Consider the following 20,913-nt stretch of genomic DNA (forward strand, 5'->3'; position numbering starts at 1 on the left):
GGCATGGAGGCACTGAGCCTGGGCGTTGAAGCCATTCCCATGGCTAATGAGCCAGGAGGTTCCGAAGTTCAGAAGAGGATGAGAACTGCGGATGAGTGGAAGGTGCACCCTGGAGCTGTGAATGGCCTGAACAACGGGCCCCCTTCAGACTTAGGGGTGCTGATGATGTGAATAGGGTTGGGGAGGCAAAGACTGAGCCACGATGCATGAAAGTGGCGGAGAGAGAACAGGTTAAAAAAGAAAATGCCAAGGAATTTTCGTCTAAGACCCTTGGAACTGGGACCCTACGTTGGAATCAGGATTCCCCAGTGATTCCTATGTGCACCCAATCTCTAGAATCACGAGACTGTATAGCTAGAACATATCACAAAGACAGAACAGTAACAGTTTTCAGGAAATGCATTTGGGAATAGTCAGTCCCACCTGAACTGACTTGGGCCCAGAAGGTAAGAGGTGAGACGAAGGAATGGGAACCAGAACCATCTTTTTTTTTAATCCCCCAAATCCTCTTCTTCCCCAAGACATTTTCCTCCCCTTGGAGTGAGCATTTCTGAACACCACAATGGTGACCCTCTGCCTGCAGATCTTCCCCTAAACCCCGAGTCCCCGACCTTCAGGTAGGTCAGAGTCATTCCCTTGTGGCCGATGAGATTACTGTTTTCAATTCTCTATTCCCTCCTCCCTAGGAGCTTACTGTAAACAAAAGGGGAAGGAGGCTATTTCTTCTGCAGACTAGTGAGTGAGAAACACGGATGCCTGTGATTGTAAGCCGCTGAGTTTGGGGTGGTTGGCTGGGCAGTGTTTGTGTGGCCAGAACTGACCTGTCACTGATCTCAGCCAAGGACCTTTGCAACCCTTTTCAGAAGAAAAGCTTGCTCACCGTGGTGGCGAGGGCCTGGAAAGGGGTGAAGACCTGCCCCAGCTGATAGCGTTTGTGCACGTTGATGTCTCCACAGCGACTGCGACGCTCCTTCCGGCAGGCCAGTCTCTTCTCCATTTTCATGTCCAGGAAGTCCCAGAAAGGGCCCTGCTGGGGCAGATGGGCCATGTCTGCCTGCAGGGCCCCACCGGCTCTTGCAAGAAGGGGTGAACTGTTTAAAACAGGCAGCTCATCTTCACGCCTCTCGTTCACTGTGGGGACTGCATTCGCCTTTCTGAACTTCCTGTAGCCTTAGGAGGCGGCACACAGGGCCATGAGCTGCTGGGGCCGCCTGGGAGATTGAGGGTCAGGGCACCGAGTTCTCGCTGTGACTGTGCCACTCCCTCTAGGACCTCAACCCACCACCCACCTCCAAGGTGGGTTAGCAATGAAGGGCCTTTCCAGCCTTGGAATGGCATGATCCGTGGGAAACTGGCATGCCATCAAGAATGGCATCAGTCGAAGGCCATCTTTCCAGAAGGCAGGATCCGATGTGTGATTGTGCCACGGAGGGGAGGTGCCCACTGCTGCTTTGATGCTTACTCTTAGCTGGGTTTCCCAGTGCCCGGGCATCCCACCCTCCCCTGCTTCCTCTCTTCTGGCCTCACCTCTTTGCACGGACTACAGAGCCCTGCCGTCTGCCTGCACATCAGTTTCTCCTCCAGAGCTGCTACCGCTTCTTGCTCTGCCCATGTCTGGCCAGAGGGAGAGTGATGGCCAGTCTGGATTCTACACTGCAGGGCCCAGCCCAGACATGCTCGGCTCCCTGTTGCATGCAGAGGAGGCTCAGCAAATGCAGAGGAGGCTGTCTCTCTCTCCAAATTGATTCTTTTACCCACCCCCCCTACTACAACCCCCACCCCGAGACAGGGTTATGTTTGTCAAGGTGGCGGTGAAGGATGGATTCCAGCTGCTGATGGCCGAGTGTGCCCGCCTTTCTGGCTGAGACACCTGGGAAGTGAGAGTGTGCTGAGGAGTGGGTGGCTGGACACCCCACAGGAACCTCATGCCAATTAGGGGGTTGGGCCATTTCCTGCCTCCCACGCGGCAGGAAATGAATGTGTGTTATTTTTTCCAGTGTTGACCGTAAGGGTGCCAGACGGGCACCACGATAGCAGGTCTGTAGGCAGGCGGGGACAGGGGAGCTGACCAAAATTGGAGGCCACTAGGGATTTTACAGGTCCATGTCCCACATCCCAGGTGGAAAAACTGAGATCCGGCAAGGTGAGAGGACTCTCCCGAGGTCTCTGTCACCTTCTCTTGCATCCAGTTTAAACTCACACATGTAGCTTCAGGGTGGTGACTCTGGCAGAAGGAAGGCGGCTCCCAGAGTCCACCTTGGAGACAGCTGGACCCCAGTGGACCTCCCTGGGGCCAGACCAGCCCGCTTCCCCCGAATTGGGCCAGAGCTGACTGGGAGCAGAGCTGGGTCTGCAGTGAAAGGTGGGGAGGCCTCCATCCCTGGGTTCCTCCGGAGCTTTTAGTCACATTTTCCCTGACTTGTCATGCTGCCCGTCTTTAGAAAGGTCATCGTCATTGTCATCACTACCACCATCACATTTTTAATGGAGGAGCCCAGTTCACATGTGCCTCCTTTTCTGCCTGGCCCCTGGCCCCCTTCTGTTCCTCTCCTGTCTTTCCTACTCACCTTCCAGCGCTGGGCTGGGGCTTCCAAGGAAGGGTCACCTCCGACAGAGGCCTGTCTGGCCCCCAGAGTTAGCTCCTCCTCCTCTGGGTTTCCAAACCATTTACCCCTAGGGTCTGTGCCCCCCACTTACCTTACTGCAGGTGTCTCCCCACCCAGTTATGTCCCAACTACACTCTAGGGCCCTCGAATGCGGGGCCTGTGTTTTACCCATCTTAGATGGATGACGTGTCCTGTACAAAGTGCTCAACAGAGGGTCGCCATACAGCGGGAAATTGTTTTGAAGGCCATTCTGGGTTTTAAGAGAGTAGGGGGAAAGGATTAGATCACCACCAAACATTCCACAAACGTCTCTTTCCCACAAAGCTACAGGAACCTGTAAACCGGAGGGAGAGGTGGGGGTGAAGACTTGCACCTCACACAGTGGAGATGCTGCAGCCATTGAGAAGGACCTGGGCTGGAAAGGACCATTTGGAGCATCAGAAAACTGCCCGATTTTGAGGATGTTTTTCTTCTGGGGAGGGCTGATGAGAGTCACAAGGCCTTATGTATGGCCTGTGCTTGGGGCTATTCCTTTCTCCTCACTGGTCTTACCTGGAGGCAGGGGGTGATGGGAGTGGGAGGAGGTCAAGGGTAAAGAGAAAGCATTTACTCCTGCTCCTTGAGTTTTTGTCAGCCATAGCATCTCAGCTGACTCCTGAACGGGCCTGAGTCTCACTTCTCAGTCTGCAAAGGATAGGGCGAAAAGGGGCCCCTGGAAGACTCACGTTGTGTATCCGGGAGCTCTTTGCAATGGGAGGAGACAGTTCCCAGCTTCGTCCCACAGCGTTGGTGCTCAGACTCGAGGCTGATGGTGGATAAACAGGTTCCAGGGGCATTGGTAGCTTCCAGTCTGTTCAGAGGAGACAGGGAAAGGAAGGCCACACTGTGGAATCCCATGCACAGGGCTCACCGATTGCTGGCTAGGCCAGGGTGGATTTCTCTGGGTCTGACCCCAGCATAACACGGAAGAGGCTTGTGCAGTAGGGAACAGACCCTCAACCCAGGGCCCAGAGTGGAAGCTCCAGTTAGGCCATAAATGGAACCCACGGGATATGCTGACTTGCTCTTTCTGGAAGCTGGAATGTGATGCGCATGGTGGCCATTCTCTTTGCCAGGTGCCGTATTGGTACATTGTTTTGCTAAGGACACGTGAGTTGAGTTCATTTTTACTCTGGGGGGTTAATTGAGAGAGAGGATCATTAGGGGCTCCAAATGGCCGTTTAATTAGGTTAACTGAAGAATGAATTATGCGACCCTCTCACGTTCCTGCATTTGTGCAGAATTGTTCTTTTACTTTCATACATAGATGAGCAAACTCTCTCTGTAAGGGGTCAGGTAGCAAATATTTCAAGCTTCCTGGGTCACGTGGGCTCTGTAGGCAGAAACAGGCCAGACTGCAGCACAGTAACAGCCACAGATGACACGTAAATGAGTAGGTGTGGCTAAGTTCCAATAAAACTTTATTTATGGGCACCATAAAGTTTCACGTAATTTTCACGTGTCACACAATATTACTCTTTTGATTTTCTTTTCAGCCATTTAAAAATGGAAAAACCATTCCTCGGTTCCAAGCCATCCAAGGACAGGTCGAGGGACAAAGTCGGCCCACAGGCTGTACTTTGACCCCCACATTAGCGATGCCCCGATATGCCCCCTGTTGCAAGGAGGCAAGTGCTGGTTTCCAGAATGGAAGTGAGCATTCTGAAGTGTCCTCAGCCGTGTCAACACCCATATGCAAGCTGGACATCTGGACCGTGATCAGGCCTTAAACAAACCAAGCCCAGGCTGGCTGGCCTAAGTCAATTACAAAATGTAGGGCCAACGGACTTCGAAGGCATCCAGTTCATATTCTAGATTGGAAGTGTGACCACACTTAACACCAACCTAGGAATACAAGGCTCCCTTCTATTAAACGAGAGAGACAGACAGAGAGAGACAGAGAGAAGGGAAGGGAAGGGAAGGAAGGAAAAGGAAGAAAGCAAGGAAGAAAGAAGACAAGACCCAACTCCTAGAGTAAAGGAAGTTATCACTGCCCCTCAGTCATTCATTTCTGTGCTGACTGACTTTTGGGGCGTGATGCAATTCTGCCTCGGTTCAGTGTTACCTAACTTCCCAATGTTGTCAAACAGAGTTCTGTAGCTCCCACAAATATGCACTGAAGGGGTAAATAATGGCAAGATGTGTCTCTCAGTTTCCTTTGAGGTTTTACTCTGTAAGCCGTGACCTTGAGTGGAGCTCATTTCCTTTTCCCCAAATTTTAGGAGCTGATGTGGAGAGTCACGTGGGGAACCAGGGTGGTGTTTGCTGGTGTGGTCCCTGAAAGCTCCCGGCGGCCAGAAGTGAAGCATTGCTCTCCCAACAGAATTTAAAAACAGGGAATGGAGTAAGCTTCACATAGCTGTTTCCCTAGGATGTCAGAGGAGGTATAAAAAAAATAACTCAGAGTGACTTTTTCTGGGGTCAGCCAAAACACTTCTTGAGATCATAGTGGAATTCCGATGTTTTACAGCTTTCCCTGGTGGGAGTGGGGTGGTGAGGAACTAGCCCAGCCCAGCACAATGTCTGGACCAGAACAGGCTCTCAGTCAAGTGTTTTTAAAGCAGGTGAAAGGGGGCGAAACCCCTTGGGCTTCCTTCCAGCTGAACTGTCTCTTGGGTTGCATCTCGGGGCTTTGGAGGAGCGTGTGACATCCTGGGGGAGAAGTTCCCCCTTAGACCCAAGGCGAACCCAGTCCAGCCTTCAGGTTCCAACACCAGACCACACGTGGCTGTCCCAAACAGCTGCCACTGGCTCCGTGTTTCCTTAAAAGAGGAATCCCGCTTCCTCGGGCTTTGCCAAATCCTCCTCAGTCAATAGCGCCTGCTTAATTCTGCATCTGCAATCAATCATCCCGCAGGGACCAGCCAGCAGGTAGAAGGAGCCAGCCCCCACCAAGCTCAGCATGCGCTCCCCCTGGGTCATGGAGCCCGCCTGCCCCTTGGAAGGGGAGAAGGACCTGGGGGTTGGGAGGGGTCGGGGAAGAAGAAGCTGCTGCTTCCTGAGGTTCTTTTTTTCCTTGTGAAAGAATTATGGCCTTTGGGCAATTTTCCAGTTCTTATCCTTGGTAATAATTTTTCTCTGAGGGGGGTGATGATGGGGGGAGAAGGACTGGAAGTGATTAAACCCTGGAGAGAAATCTCCATAGTCATCGGAGACTAAGAAAGCTGTAAAACTGATTATTCATAACCTAAAAATGAGCTCCATGCCCTCCCTCCTGACAGCACTTCTTTGGTGCAGAAAAAGGGCATCTTTGCATCTTGGAATTACACGCTGAGCTCTCAGAGGCGCAGTTTGGGTTCTACTGATCTTTGAAACCCCAGCACGGGGGAGGAAGTTTGGCACACAGTGGGTGCTTCATACAAGCAGGTGACCGGGGAAACACTAAATGCTGAGCACCAGCCACTTTCTGGGTTATGTGGGCATTTTAATCATTTCTCAACACCCTCCCAGCCAGTAGGTAAGCTGTCTGCTAAAACGGCAGAGTGGCTTGAAAGAGTACGACCTGTGTTGCATTTCAATTTCCTTGCTGGAAGTCAGTGGAAACGTGCTTTATCGCTGCGCACGTCTCTGGCATGTCAGGTCTTCAGCAGTTTCTCTTCAAGGGGAATTGAGCTTTCAGAACACTCTTGTGTTGGCTCCAGCAGCGGGCCCTCGTCCCTGGTGGTGGGTTGGAGACTCCTGGAACGTGGGGTTTTAAAAAATTCCAAGGCAAGGGCACGCCCCGGGCCAAATGTATCCAAATTCTGGCAGATGGGACCTTCCCTGGGCCATCCGGGAGATTCAGATGTGTGCAGCCACGGCTAAAAGCCCTGGGCGAGGGAGAGTTTGAAGGCATTGGTGCGGAAGCCATAGCTGCTTCTCTGACTGCGACTCAGCTGTCACAGCAGGCGGCTGTGGAGGGTCGAGAGGATAATCCTGAGGATTACAGTGTTTGATGGAAGTCAGCACTTTTTCTTTTTGACAGAGGCTTTTTCACAAGCCAAGAAATCTCCGAGTCTTTGTCTCCAAAAGCCATTTAGTTGGATTAAAGCTTCATGGCTGTTTGCCAGTTTTGCATGGGGCAGGCCGGGGTGGGGGACTATTTGTGTTCGAGAAATGCCGGGATTTCTTTCAAAGCAATGTTGGCGTGATCGTATTCCAAATTCCTGGCTCCTACTATGGAGCCAGCCATGTAACAGATGCTCAAAAATGCTAAAATAATTACAGGAGCGGCAGCTTGCTGGGTGCGTACTGTTACCATCTCGATTAGTCTTCGAGGCAGCCATCGAGATGGGTCCAGAATTGGGAGATGGCCGCAAGATTCTGCCCTGATTAGGCGTTGCCTGTATGACCTCCTCCTCTTGTGTGTGGGTGGGGCCTATGACTCTGATGGGGTTTCACTCATGATTCTGTTAAATGTGACAAAGAGGAAGAAATTTTGCTGATGTAATTACAGTCCCTAATCAGTTGACTTTAAACCAACGAAGAGGGAGCTTATCTTGGGTGGGCCGGACTTCATTAGGTGAGCCCTTTAAAAGGGGGTTGAGAGGTTACACCCAAGTCTTGCTGGAAAAGCAAGCCACCATCAGTTCTAAGGCTGTAAGTAAAGAATTCAGCCAATGACCCTGAACTTCTTATTAGATGCTGAGCAGAGGACCCCGCTAAATTGTGGCCAGACCCCTAACCCCTAAGCGGGTGTTGTTTTAAGCTGCTCTGTCTGTGATAATTGGTTACATGGCAATAGCAAACGAACACACCAATGAAGGAATCACGGCGCCGAGAAGCTGAAGAACTTGGCCCAGGACGCACATTAGGAACTGGTGCAGCTGTGGGTCAAACCCTGGCATTTCTGATCCCGCGCTGTTCAGCCACGACACTGCCCTCTGTTCGTAAAATGAGGCTCTTCTGCACTGGCTCGCGGGTTTTCTGTGAGCTGTGCGCTGGGACAGAACCAGGGTTGGCTCCAAAGCCTACTTACTGCTTTGTCAAATGAAGTGGATTAGAGGCAGCAGACCTCATGTACGGTTTCTGCACACAGTGAAGATCAGAGCCAGAGGCGCGGAAAGGGTATGTTTTTAGATCCGCACTCCCAGCTGCCCCTCAAGTTGACACCGATGCAAGTGGTGCCCAGAAGGGCTGACACTTTAGTAATCAGGACTTGGAGCACACAGGCCTATTTACTGAACATCAAAGACACCTCAGGAAAGAAAGAAGCATGGCCTTGGTCACACGGTGACACCAGTCTTCTTTGTTCCCACTGAGAGGATATTGCCTCTTTTCTGAGCAGATTCAGAGTTTAGACCATCATGATTATTAAAGGCACCTTTCCTTAAAGAAAGGCTAGCTTTTACTTCTAGTAGTAAGGTACATTTTAAATCAGCTTTTCCACTGTGTGTATGTGTGAACATTCATTGGTGGGTAGGGGGATCTTGGAAAGTTATTGATTTCTGGTGCACCTGGGATATGGGTGTGATGCACAGAGGTGAGCAGCCATCTTGAGAACATGAGGATTAAGGGAAGTAGAAAGCTATGTGACTGGCTTGGGTCTCTGCTGCCATCATGGAGCCACCTACCAGCTCTGCACCGCCTTCCTCTAGACATTGTGTCATATGGGTGAAATATACTTCTCTTTCTGTTGGTGATTTTTTTCTTTCTGTTCCTTCAGGTCCAATGCAATTCTGTCTGATGTAAAAATCTATATCACAAGGTATTTGAAAACACTTGGTAAACTGTCTAGTGTTAACACGCACAAGGAAGAACTCAGCATCTTTGCCATAATTTAAGAACCCTTTTCTAGAGTTGTAATCAGTGTGAAGGAGAGGACAGGGATGCCTCCCTTCAGTACTGACTCATGGGAAGTATGGGCGGTGATGCAGGCTCGGATGTAGGGCAGCCAAAATCACCCTTTGGGCCTGATGGGTTTCCTTTTGTCTCAGGCAGAGAAGACCTAGTAAGGACTTGCTTTCTGTCTCGGAGCACCCCATACACGAGCACCTGTCTGAGATCTAAAACAATACACCCAGGTTTGGGGTGCGCTGAGCCAGTGCATTCACCGGAGTGGCCATCCTCTGCCACAACAGACACAGGATCTGGACCACAAAGGGGGCAGACCAATCACGGCCGGTCCAATCACGACTGAATCCCTGAACTCAGCTCAGGGCACATGGACAAAGCTCAGCTCATTCAGAGAAAGAGAAGAATGATGAGAATGTTTAGTTTTAGAAAGCTAACTCCCTAAAACTCTGTTATTTGGAGCGTGACTAAAGGGGGTGGGGACAGTTAGGCTGAAGAAGAATGAACCCTATGGGGACGTGGCAGTCGTTCCCAAATATCTGAAGGGCTGCATTGTAGAAGAGGGTGGAACTGCAACTCTTGATGGAAGTTTCTGGGTGGGGGCCAGATCCGTATTTGGGTTTGCACACAGTACCAACAGCCACAGCTACCAAGGACAGAGTGGCCCGTCTTGGTAGATGGTCCAACTGCAGGTGGTATGTAAGTATGAACTGACCTACCATTTGTAGGGGGATCCCAGCGTACAGTCACATGTTGGTGCCTCCTCGCAATGACTTCATGGATGAATTAAAGAGGTATTTAGTGCCTACTCTGTGTAGTGACTACGGCCTCTACGGGCTTCTAAGCCCTCTCCCAACTTCGTGATTCTTTGATCTCTGAGTAGGATGAGCTCCGTTTTGCAAAAGGGGAAAAACCAAGGCTGAGATCTGGGACAGGATACACAGAGCCACACAGCATTTAAGGGGCAGAGCCTCCATTCGTCCTGAGCCTTTGCTCCATCTACTCTCCTTCCTTTTTCAGTCATGTGTCCTTTGCAGGAAAAAGAAAAAACCAACAACAACAAACTACAAAATCATGCTCTGTTCAACCACCTAGTTGGGGTGGGCATGTGCAGCCACGGCGCTCAGCTGCTCATTATTGGTCTCAATGAGGTGTTTTCTGCTTCTGACTAATTGGGGCGAGCCCTCCCTTTGATGTGCAACCGCTCGCGTCTCCCCAGATACCCCTGAGCCGGAGCGGGTTATAGGCAAGGGTTGTGGTTCACATTTCATGCAACATGTGGCTTTCTGATTGGGGAGTGGCTGTGGGTTCTGAAGACACAGTCACCCCTGCTACTCCCTGTGCTGAGATTCCAAAAATTGCTGTGGAAACCGCACATTTCCAAGCAAGCCCATTTCTTCTCAAACATTTCTGAATCCCTCTCTCTCTCTCTCTCTCTCTCTCTGTCACACACACACACACACACACACACACACACACACACACTCCACCATTCCACTGCCAACTTCTACATCTTACATGTTTGGATCTTTCCTGCCAGGATCTCTTGCCCAGCACAACCTCTGTGGGTTTAGGGTTGTCTCAATGGGCAATGAGGGCCAACTTTGCTTGTGCAGCTGGGCATTCCACGAGCAAGCAGGCCCCTCCAGCTCAGGCCGCCCTTGACTTTGTAATGCACCAGGCTTACAAGATGCAGCAAGAGCAAATTGGCAGCTGTGTAGGACTGTCTGACGCTGTTGGAAAACTTGCTTTGTAATTTCCTGAGCCTTTCAGGGTCAGAAGTGGGTAGAAACCCCCAAATGGAAGAAAATTCTAATCACTTTCAAGTGGAAGGGAAATAAGAAACAGATGAGCTCACATGGGTGCAGACTATAGATTCTGAGGCTCCCAGGATAAATGTTCCCAAAACATCCAAAGCCCCACCTTTGCAGGAAGCCAGCGCTGACATTCTGAGATGATTTACTTGGCCCGGACCAGACCATCTGTGGCTGGGAGTGGTGCTCCAGTTCACACTGCCCCAACATTGCTCTCCAAAGCCAGAGGGAAGTTGGAGAATGGAACAGACCCCTAAAACATATTCACTGCATGTCTTTGATCATCTTTACCCATTTGCTTGACCAAGGTATTCTCAGCATCTAGAATAGTGCCTGACAGTGGGTGCTCCATGAATTCGCTGAATGAACAAATGATTCCATTTTTTTTGTATCCTGTGCACTCCTGAAGTTCTTATCACTTAGGTGACTTTGCATAAATGGTTATTTTGGGAGACTAAGGTAACAAAGCCTTTGACCTCTAAACAGAACTGAGAGGAATATAAATTGGGAAGGCTGGAAGAGTCGGGAAGAATCAATATACCTGTGCGGTGTCTGCGAAAGCCGCAGGTCATGTGTGGACCCCCAGAAGTGTCCGGGCTGGGAGGCAGCTGTAGCCAGAAGTCTCTCCCATGAGCCTTTGAAGTGTGTGGCTCATTCTGAACTCCATCTGCAAGGAAAACTTCCCTCTGTCTCCTGTTTTCCCTGCATCTTTTCTTATCCTACAATTCTTAATTTACTTGTTTCAGTCCTGGGGCATAAGACCGGGCTTTGCAAATGACCCATTTTCCAAGCTCTGTCTTATCCAGGTGACATCATCACAGCTTTCATTGGTCTGAATGTGACTCAAACCAAGACGACTTTTTAGGGAATTGAAGCTGTCGATGATCAAACAGTGAGCAGTGTCTATGTAATTAGACACCCTTTCTGATTCTGTGAATAGGGCTCTCAAGGTAATTAGGAGAATTGATGTGTCCCCTTTGGCAACTGCAGTTTGTCACTCTGTTTCACACTTGGAGTAAATGACAGCTCTGTGTTAATGGCCAGAAAGAGTTGCATCTGCCAGTTGGGAAGCGAGGCTGAAAGATAACTTTTCACCGGAGAAATACCCCCTTGCTTTCCCCTCCTCTATCAATGACACCCATTTAGCAGGAACATCATGGAGGTATATTTGCAAAAGGTTTGCTTTCTTTAGCGAGAGAAACTGATGGAAATGCAAAGGTGTCTTGCCTCTATGCCTTCCCCAGCTCTCTGGGCACAAACAGTACAAGCTGCTCCACACGGTTAACTCCAGGTTGGTAAACTAGAGCTTTGGGAGCCACCGGCAGGGGTATACTTTGTGCCTCGTACTTGAGATATCTCATTGGTCTAGTGGCTGTTCCCTGCGTTAATGGGATGTGCCCAGGGCTCAGGTGTGTGCTTTGCTGGGCTTAGAAACCGAGCCCAGCATAGGAGCGCCCGACTCTGCAGAAGTAAAGGCAGCGAAGGGGGCCAGGGGTTGTGGGCCCCTGGCCAAAACCAAGCCACCCCCCTGGAGATGGTGCTCTCCACTGTTCCTTCCAGAGTCAGTTTCTCTCATGGAAAAGTCGAGGCTGACCCTCAGGGACCCAGGACACAGGATGTGGCTATTGAGCTCATCGACATGCATGGCCTTTGGTTTCACTGGAAGCTGTTCTCCTTGGCCCAAGATGAGATAATACTAAATATGGGAATTAGAGCTTTCGAGCCAGAGGTTGTCCTACGTAGCAGCGGCTCTGCAGAACCTCTGTTTACAACCTTTGCTGTTTCCTGTCCCATAGGATCTGCCTTTGGCCCGGGGGGTTCCAGCTCCGGGACCCCGTTTCATAAAACAGAAGGGTTCCTGCAGCTGCCGCAGGACTCGGTCGGTAGCCCTGGCTGGCCCTACCCTTGGCGTCTTTTCCAGGTTCTGTTTTGCTGAGAGGAGGGCCTTCTTCAGTAGGCTTGTCACCTCCTGCCTCCTCCGTGTTGTCCTCCGGGATCTGGGCACCTGTCCCCTGCTGCAGCACCTGACCACGAGGCCGGGCCTGGCCCTCGGGCAGCTCCTCAGGCTTCATGTTCTCCTTCCTCCTCTCCCGGGGAGCTCTAGACATAAAACAACAAAATTAAAACAGAACACGGACCATCAGGCGTGACATTTTGAGTGATGTGACAGTCTCGGAGGAGTGACCCAGCAAGTGGTCAGAAGAGGAAGGAACCGAAGGAGGACCCCCACCCCCCAACTCCACGAACGTGTGTTTAATCTGGGAGGAAAATAAATGGATGCTTATTTTCGCACATCTGCATATAGTCATAATGACAGAAGGGTGGGAATAGTTCCCAGGGAGCAGGACAAGTGGGGAACAGGTGTTCCACATGTAATAGTTCCAGTGATGGCCCCAAAGAATTAAACACATTCACACACACCGATGCACACACGGACACACAGACACACAGAGACGGAAAGAAAACCATTCTTACAGGGACGAAACACAAAAGGTCGGGAAACATCGAAGAGCTGGTATTTCATTTTTATGGGGGAGATCCATCTACTGCGTGTTAAATTGCGTTCTCTGTTTCTTTTCTTCCCGTGTGCCATCGTATCGATTATTTGTTTATATTTGGGGGCAGTTTCACGCACAGTTCTTCAGTGACTCTCAGGCATCCAAGTCACAAGGTCCTTCCCCATCGGACCCTGCTCACTCCTCCATCCTCCCCTCCACACCTCCCCTGCCGCTGTTTCACCAGCAGAACCGCCCCATGCCCAGGACCTGCTGCGGGCCCTCAGGCTTCTGTGACTTGGCTTGTGTTGGTCCCTCTGGCCTAGAGTGTAGCACCTCCCCTCCTCCCCTCCTCTGCACCCCTCTCCTGGTAGCCATCTCCTATGTGTTATTTATGGTGCTGGTCCATAATGTTCCCCAAATCTCACCCTTAGATTTTGACCTGTCCCCACCCTCTGGTCCCCATAAGCTTTAGGATATCTCCATTTTAGTAAGGACAGATGGTGCAATAAATGGTCCATTTTCATGCCTGTCTCCACTATTAGATTTTATGTTCCAGGGGGTCATACACTCGATCTTGTTCACCAGGGTGTCCCTAGCAGGCAGGACTATGTCTAGTTCAATCCACATTGGGTGACTGCATGGCAAAATGGCTGTGCGGATGGAGAGACAGATGGGTGGATGTGTGAATGGATGGAAGGATGGATGACAAAGTATTTGGGGAAGGTAGAAGGGAACAAAAACCAGCAGATTCAAAATATTAACCGGGTAGAAGGAGAGTCGGAGTTGGGGGACGGGCTGAATCAGCCCCAGATTCACAGTGACGACCAGACTCGGGAGCAGAGAGCCAAGGGGGTGCTTCTGTACCCATGAAGGTTGCACCTGGGGTTTGTCAAAACTATTCTGCTGCAGTAAAGGCTCAGAGAGCAAGATAGGATTTTGTTTTGGCATTTTGCAATCAGCACATCTGCAGAAGCGCTAAGTGATAACATCATTGGTGGGTTTCATGTTTTTTCCTGAACACCAAAGAAACTTACTCTGAAAACCAGCACCCGAGAGGTGATAGTTAAGAAAGAACTGTTAAGGATTTAGAAATAACACCATCACTCAGGGATGGAGCTGTCCTCTCTGGTAAGTTGGACAGAAACCTGGGTTTTCCCCCAATGCGTACAAAGAAAAAAATAGTGCATTGTTGTTCTCTTATGAGTTTAAACTGGATTTCTGAAGGCTGCATTTATGTCTACGTTTCTTCCACTCTTCTCAAAAGATCCATCTTAAGCAGTTTGTGTGCCAAGCAGTTTTTTAGAAAACAAAACTCGTCAGCTGAGAACATCTGCTCTGCGTGTGGTCGCCGATACCTCCAATTTATCTAGCAAGCTGTCACATTCAAACGGACAACCCTAAGGCATATTTTGGCACGTTAAGGAAATCTACACTCAATAAACGTTATGATACATGTCTCTAGTGCCCTATCCAAGGATCTTAAAGTGCTCTGTTCACTTCGAGATGCTCGTTTATAAAGTTGTAGCTAAGCATTATCATCTACCGGACTCAGGCCGGTATGCAGATGAGCGTGGGCCCACAGGACTCACTTAGCCTTGCCTTGTCAAGATGAATAGGGCCATCAAGTGACTGCCGGGGAGTTGTGGATGACCGCCACCAGAGCACATTCTGGCGTCTAAAAATTACACTCAGATAATGCCGAAGAGCAGAGAATGCTTTTTAAAGGGCCCGAGCCCACCAACCAGTGGGGAGCTGACCAAATTTCCACCTGTTTCAGATTAAATGTGTTTACTGTCTTTACTTCCCAGCTCACATGATCAGTAAGAAAATATCTCCTGTGATTTTAGCTGAAAGCATATTTTTATAAGTTCAACGGGCTGTTGGCTTTCACAGCAAGGCAGTGACATTTCTCCCCTCGCTTTGACTCTGAAGTGGGCTTCCCCGGGGCTATAGGGTGGGGCCTGTGGGCTCTCCTCATTCAATCCTCATTATCTGCCCAGTTGGGTCTCAGGCTCTGCGCTAGGTGTTAGGAGTAGAGTGGAAACAGAGAGTCAGTTGGTATGTATGTGAGCCAAGTAATTGCAGATCCGAAGGGAAATAAACAAGGGAGACAGAGCAAGTAACTGTCAAGGGGCCCCTTTTGGATGGGGTGGGTAGAAAAGGCTAGTTGGGCAAATGAATCAAGAGCTAAGACCTGAGCCCTGGCTGGTGTAGCTCAGTGGATTGAGCGCAGGCCTGTGAACCAGACGATCATGGTTCGATTCCCAGTCAGAGCACATGCCTGGGTTGCAGGCCAGTTCCCGTCAGGAGCCAGTTCCCAGCAGGGGATGCACAATAAGCAACCATACATTGATGTTTCTCTTCCTCCCTCCTTCCCTTCCCCTCTAAAGACAAATAAATAAAATATTTAAAAAAAAGAGCTAAGACCTGAAGGCTTAGAATAAGCCATTCAAATAGAAACTGGGATATGAGTATTCTAAGCAGAAGAAACAGCCATCGCAAAGGCTTTGAGACAGTCAAGGGCTTGTAATATTTGAGCAAAGAGAAGACAAGCCAGTGTGGTGAGGGCGTGGGTGTAGGGAGAGAGAGAGAGAGAGAAGAGAAACATGGGATGGAGCTGGAGAGAGGCCAGATTCATGTCAGGCAGAGCCTCATTAGAGAAGTTCAGGATTTTAGATTTTATTCTTGAAGCAATGGAAAGCCGGGAGAAAATGCCATAGGTAGATTTGCATTGTATGAGGATTAATTAGGCTGGATAATCTATGACGAACAGATTGGAGAGTGGGGAGGGGCAGCCGGGAGGCCAGGTAGAGGTGGTTGCATCCAACCAGGTGAGAGGCGATGGCGGCTTACCCTAGAAGAGCATCACTGGAGCCAGAGAGAGGAGGGTGGGAATGAGGGCTGCTCGGTTGGAGGTGGACTAGGCAAGACTTGCCTATGCATTGGCTGGAGGGGATAAGGGAAGGGGAGACTCAAGGTACCTGCTGGTGTTTTGACCTGAACAGGAGGGTGGATTCTGGTGCTACTTGCAGAGATGGGGGCTCTTGGGGGAGGAAAAGCTGTTGTTCAGGAAGATGGAGTATGAGAGCCCTTTTGGATTTGTTAATTGGGGGCACCCACTACTAAGCCCTATGTAGAAACAAAGAAGTCTCTTGACAATATGTCTCTCTTTTTTAAAGATTTTATTTATTTATTTATTTATCTTTAGAGGGGAAGAAGAGAGGGAGAGAAACGTCAATGTATGGTTGCCTTTTGTGCGTCCCCTGCTGGGAGTTGGCCTGCAGGGAACTGGCCTGCAACCCACGCCTGTGCCCTGACTGGGAATTGAACCACGATCGTCTGGTTCGCAGGCCTGTGCTCAATCCACTGAGCTACGCCAGCCAGGGCGATAATATGTCTCTTGAAAGGCGTGTTTTAATGTATTGTTTTCACTTTAGAAGTCATGATAGAAACCTTGGGAAGACGTGAGATGGAGGTTGAGACAAGTCGGAAATTAGAGATGATTCCAGGGTTGGCAATGAGTCTGGTCAATGACATAGCGTATGGAGATACATAACCATGGATTTTCTCCTTCGCAACGTCTCCTCCGACCAGACTTTATTCCTGGCATAAAATTGCTCAGTGAGATATAGGTGCAGGGGGTCTGAGACCTGCTCATGCTGAGAGGGATGGCAGAAACTTCTGGAAAGGAGGACAAGAATTACGATGCAAAGAGAGAATTCGCGTGCCTTGGGACTTGCAAGGCACGCTTAGGGGATGATACGATCTGTTTATTTACTCTTTTCCTTTTGAATATTAGCAAGTGGAATCCATTTTTAAAAAGCCACTTTTAAAATGACATTCCTCTGTAAATCAGATATGAAGAAATGAACCGAGACACCTCTTAGCATTTCCTCAGCTGAGTATCTGCCTTCCTATTAGTTTTCAGCAGATTCAGTTGGCTTTTCCACCAGCCTGCCTCTCTGAGCACATCTGACCCCATGCTCTGCTTTGCTTATCTCCTTTTCTGTTTGATGTTCTTAAGGTGTCCAGAGTGCTTTTAGGAAGCATAACATTTGGGTACTTGGTGAACAGCCTGCAGTGCAAAATGTGTTCTCCAAGGTTATCACTGGTAACTGACTTGGAAGGATAGATTGTCCCGTGGGTTCCTGGTTGGAGTGCCTAGAATCTCAGGGTTGTACAAAGAAAAGTCACCTACTTTTGATAGAAAAAGCTTTACGTGTTGCAGTCAGAGAAGGCTGGGTTGAGCCCTGAGCTCTGCTGTTTTCTATTTGTGACCTCAGGCTTGGGACTAACGTCTTTGAACCCAGTGATTTAATCTGAAAGTGTGGGTAATGATATACACGTAAATTGCAGGGCTGTTGTGGAGAGTGGACGATATGACACGTGAAGTTCTTAGCATGATACTTAATTCATGCCAGTACCCACAGTAGTCCACTGTGCTATTACGCTAAACAAGCACACACAATGGTTGTTAGTCTGACGGGAAACACACATTTGTGGGTGGAGGCATGTTGGGGTGTGGGGTGCTGAGGTGGAGTTTCTCGATTACCGTCTAGCAAAGGTTGCAAACTGGGAGCTCCTGGTGTATCAACTGTAACTCAACCATTTTTTAAAATTGAATGAAAAATTTAAATTGAACAATTAAATAAAAAAATAGTGACCTTCCCCATGCAGACTTTCGAGTAGTACAGGGCTCCTTCCATGCCAGATAGCCACTTAGACCCAGGGCCCAGTCTCAAGGTGACTTTTTGAATCCACAGCGAGGTGCAAATGAGGCTTTGTGAGGAGAGGAAGGGTTTTCTAAATTCCTTGAGGTTTTCTTTAGCATATAAAGGAACAGGCTAGATTAAGTGGGATCATGGCCATTGCACAGAGGCCCTGGCTGGGTAGCTCAGTTGGTAAGAGGGTCGTCCTGCTACACCAAGGTTGAGGGTTCCATCCCCGGTCAGGTACATGCAAAAATCAACCAATAATGCATAAACAAGTGGAACAACAAACTGAAGTCTCTCTCCCTCTTCCTCTCTTTCTAAAGTCAATGAATTTTAAGAAGCTATAGAGCAGGCAGAGGAAAGACTTACTGGTGATCTCTACCAGACCTGAAGAAGACGTAGAAAGCATTGCCTTGGGAGATGGGAGGCCATCTCTGTGGGGGTCGAGCCAGCACGAGTATCTCAGCTTGGTCACTGGGAAGCGACTGCGTCTTCCCTCCAGCTTCCCCTTCTGCCACACCCCCCCAGGCTTCAGTGAGATTGGGGTCGGGATGCCGAGGCATTAGAATGGCCCACAGAAGGCCCAGCAGGTCTGGGGTGAGTCAGCACATCCTGGCTCACCCTCTGCTTCCACACTGTGGACCACGGTTTGGAGGTCGGGGAACAGCCAGGGCTGAGGGTCTCTCATGGCCCGGAGTACCTGTCGGCCCTGGTCGGGGGACACCAAGGTGTGGAGAGCAGCAGAGTCCTGGCGCAGGCCTGTGGTCAGGAAGAAGGCAGGAGGCCACCAAGGCACAGGGACCTGATGATTTTACGGGCCACAGAGACCTTGGGTTTCAGCAGCAGATACCAGCAGGATGAGAATTCACAAAGGACAGTGAGGTCAGACACCCTTAAGTAAACACCAGCCCAGGACATTTAAGGACAAGCCTGGTTTGCTGCTCAGGACTCCAAGGACCCCTCCCGCAAGGGGATGCCAGCTCCCTCGGCTGCCAGATGCCGTGTTGGGAAGGAGGAGGGGACAAGTGACCCCCTGGCAGGGCGGGGAGAAACAGCCTTGGGTTGACAGGGTATTTACCCAGACAAGGCTGAATTAATCTCAGAGTGAAATGTTTCCAACAGGAGCAGAGCGAGTTACCCTTCACTGGCAATTTTTATTTCTCTCTGCCAGCGGGAGGAATTTGAGCTCCAGAATAAGAGAGGAGTGAGACACGAGCTTCTTTCCCCCCGACACCTCTGAGCGTCCTGTGCTGAGTTGGATGCTTTTCCCTTGACTTCCTCGCAGGGTGGGGTCTCTCCACTGGACTTTCCCCTGTGAGCCGCTAGTCAGACTAGCGGGCGCTGAATGAATTTCGTCTGATACAATTGTTACTTTTACTCATTAAATTATTTTTAATACAACATAAAAGGAAATTAGTACAGAAAGAAAAATATCCATATCCCCTCTCCCTATGACAAGGGCATGTACTGTTTTTTTTTTTTTTGGTAATAATTTCCTCATCAATGTTGTTAAAATACCAGCTGACAGACTGGTCCAATCCTTTGCCTAAGAAAGACCATGCTGCTGACCCTCAGATCTTGTCCCCGGTCCCATAAAGGAAAAGAGAGGCGAGCGGATTACCTGGCGTTGTCCCATGGCATTGGGGGTTTTCTTACTTGGGAGGCCTTCCAATGGGTGAAACGGGACATTCTTGGATGGCGTTCACACTCAACGACCTTGACCGGATTTCACCGTTTGTGTCCTACGCCTTGGCCTTACACAGAATCCCAGGATTCGTGGGCCTGTCCCTTCATCCTTTGTCTGGGATCTAGACACTGATCTGGGGCTCCAGAGTCCTTTGGGATGTTGACATTGTGATGTTCCTGGAAGAATGTTGCAGATGGAATTCCTGGGTCTTTCTAACTGAAGTCTTGAAGAAGGGGCTTTAGCGTTGCTTGCTTACTTCTTCGTGTTTTCCCCCTGTGTGTCTGACGCATGTGGCATTTTAAGGATGTGTTTTACATGGAACTGGGAAGTGAGCAGTGAAGCAAAACACATTCCCCTGCTCAAATGTGCTCTGCTCTCGTCTGAAAGCAGATGCCGTCCTAACCAGTTACTCCTTCCATTTCCTCGGAACTCTGAAGGGAGGTGATCGGATCTGCCCCTCTCCCTGAGTAGGGAGATGCCTAGGTCAACAAGGTCAGCCTACTGGGGTCAGCCTAGATGTGAGGTGGTAGATGGGGGAACCTACTGTGGGAAATGAAAGCAGCTGATATTTTAGATGACATTTGGTCACCTTTCCAAATATTAACAGGGGTGTGCCCTCAGCAGTCCAGAGTGTGCAGGTGGGTGATGATGGCCTTCCGCGCACAGGGGAAGTTTCTCAACCCTGGGGGTCAAGTGCCGATGGGTTTTCCGTGGTGAACAAAGGGGCGGGACTTAGTGGAGCCCTGGGGAATAAGATAGAGGAAACACTGAATGAAATCTAGACACAAAAATCGATGGACAAATAGGTGAAGTGAGTAATTAAGACAATAGTTTTTTCCCCCACTAAAAGCCAGGCTTTTTTTTGTCTCCTGTTGTCCACAATATCAACTTTACTGGCATTACCAGATTTTAAACCACACTGGCTAAATAATATGGGAAAAATCAGATCATGATAAACCATCTTGACATTATTTCTAATTTCTATCATGACTTCCTCTGAGACTAATGAATACTTTGGAACCATTTTTAGTTTCCAAATACACAAAAATGTTTTGGGCTATTTTGGGGGGGACTTGAGTTTTCATTTTCTTGTATTCTGGTCAAAGAATATAGTCTGCATGTTTTACCAATTCTTTATTATTTATTGAGATGTCCTTTGTGGCCTACTTTGTGCTCAAGTTTTGAAATGTTTCCTGAAGAGAGTATGGATTATCTAAGCGTTGAGATAAGAATTCCAAATATGTGGATTTTGTGAAGTGTCATAATCATGATGTTCAAATAGCTAACACAATTATTAATTATTTGATCACTTGATCAATCAGTTTGTAACAGATGAATGTTAAAATCATACTTTAAGAAGTTTAAGTTTTCCTAATTCTATTGACTTTACGTGAAATGAGTGCTTTTGTAGGTCAGTCAAGTATCGACAACTCCATACAGCCCAACCTAATATTTTGAGGCTCTGTTGCTGATATTGATTGTCTCTGATTTGTTATGCTTTTCTAGTTTATTATGTGATAACCTTTCTTGTGCCTAAATCATATTTTTTCCTTTAAAGTCTGTTTTATTTGACTTTATATGATTATAATATAATTATGTGACTACAACATCTTTATTTTGATCAGTATTTTTCTAGTATAAGCTATGAATCTTTATCTAACTAAGAGCTATTTGGACTCATGTCTGACATATTATTCTTTCTATTTATTATACTTTTTTCTTTGCCCCCATCCCCTATTCCTAACTCCCTTTAATGAAGTAAATTTTCTTTAATGTACTTATTCC

The 20,913-nt window shown here is 48.9% G+C and overlaps 1 protein-coding gene across 4 annotated transcripts in view; it reads right to left on the reverse strand.

The window, feature by feature from the left end:
• The window catches only part of LOC119003533 (uncharacterized), a 50,369-nt gene that overhangs the window by 1,923 nt on the left and 27,533 nt on the right, over positions 1-20,913 (reverse strand). For 3 of the 4 annotated variants that reach the window (XM_037069981.1, XM_037069980.1, XM_037069977.1), the window contains exons 2-4: positions 12,135-12,331; positions 3,332-3,456; positions 881-1,030 (exon numbers count right to left, since the gene is read on the reverse strand). In XM_037069981.1, coding sequence (XP_036925876.1) covers positions 881-1,030; positions 3,332-3,456; positions 12,135-12,331 — 472 coding nt within the window. The remainder of the gene's footprint in view (positions 1-880; positions 1,031-3,331; positions 3,457-12,134; positions 12,332-20,913) is intronic. The other variant, XM_037069978.1, reaches the window with a different exon arrangement.

This window comes from Sturnira hondurensis, unplaced genomic scaffold, assembly GCF_014824575.4.
Source record: "Sturnira hondurensis isolate 20B ecotype Veracruz unplaced genomic scaffold, ASM1482457v3 Scaffold0018728, whole genome shotgun sequence".
Classification (NCBI taxonomy): Eukaryota; Metazoa; Chordata; class Mammalia; order Chiroptera; family Phyllostomidae; genus Sturnira; species Sturnira hondurensis.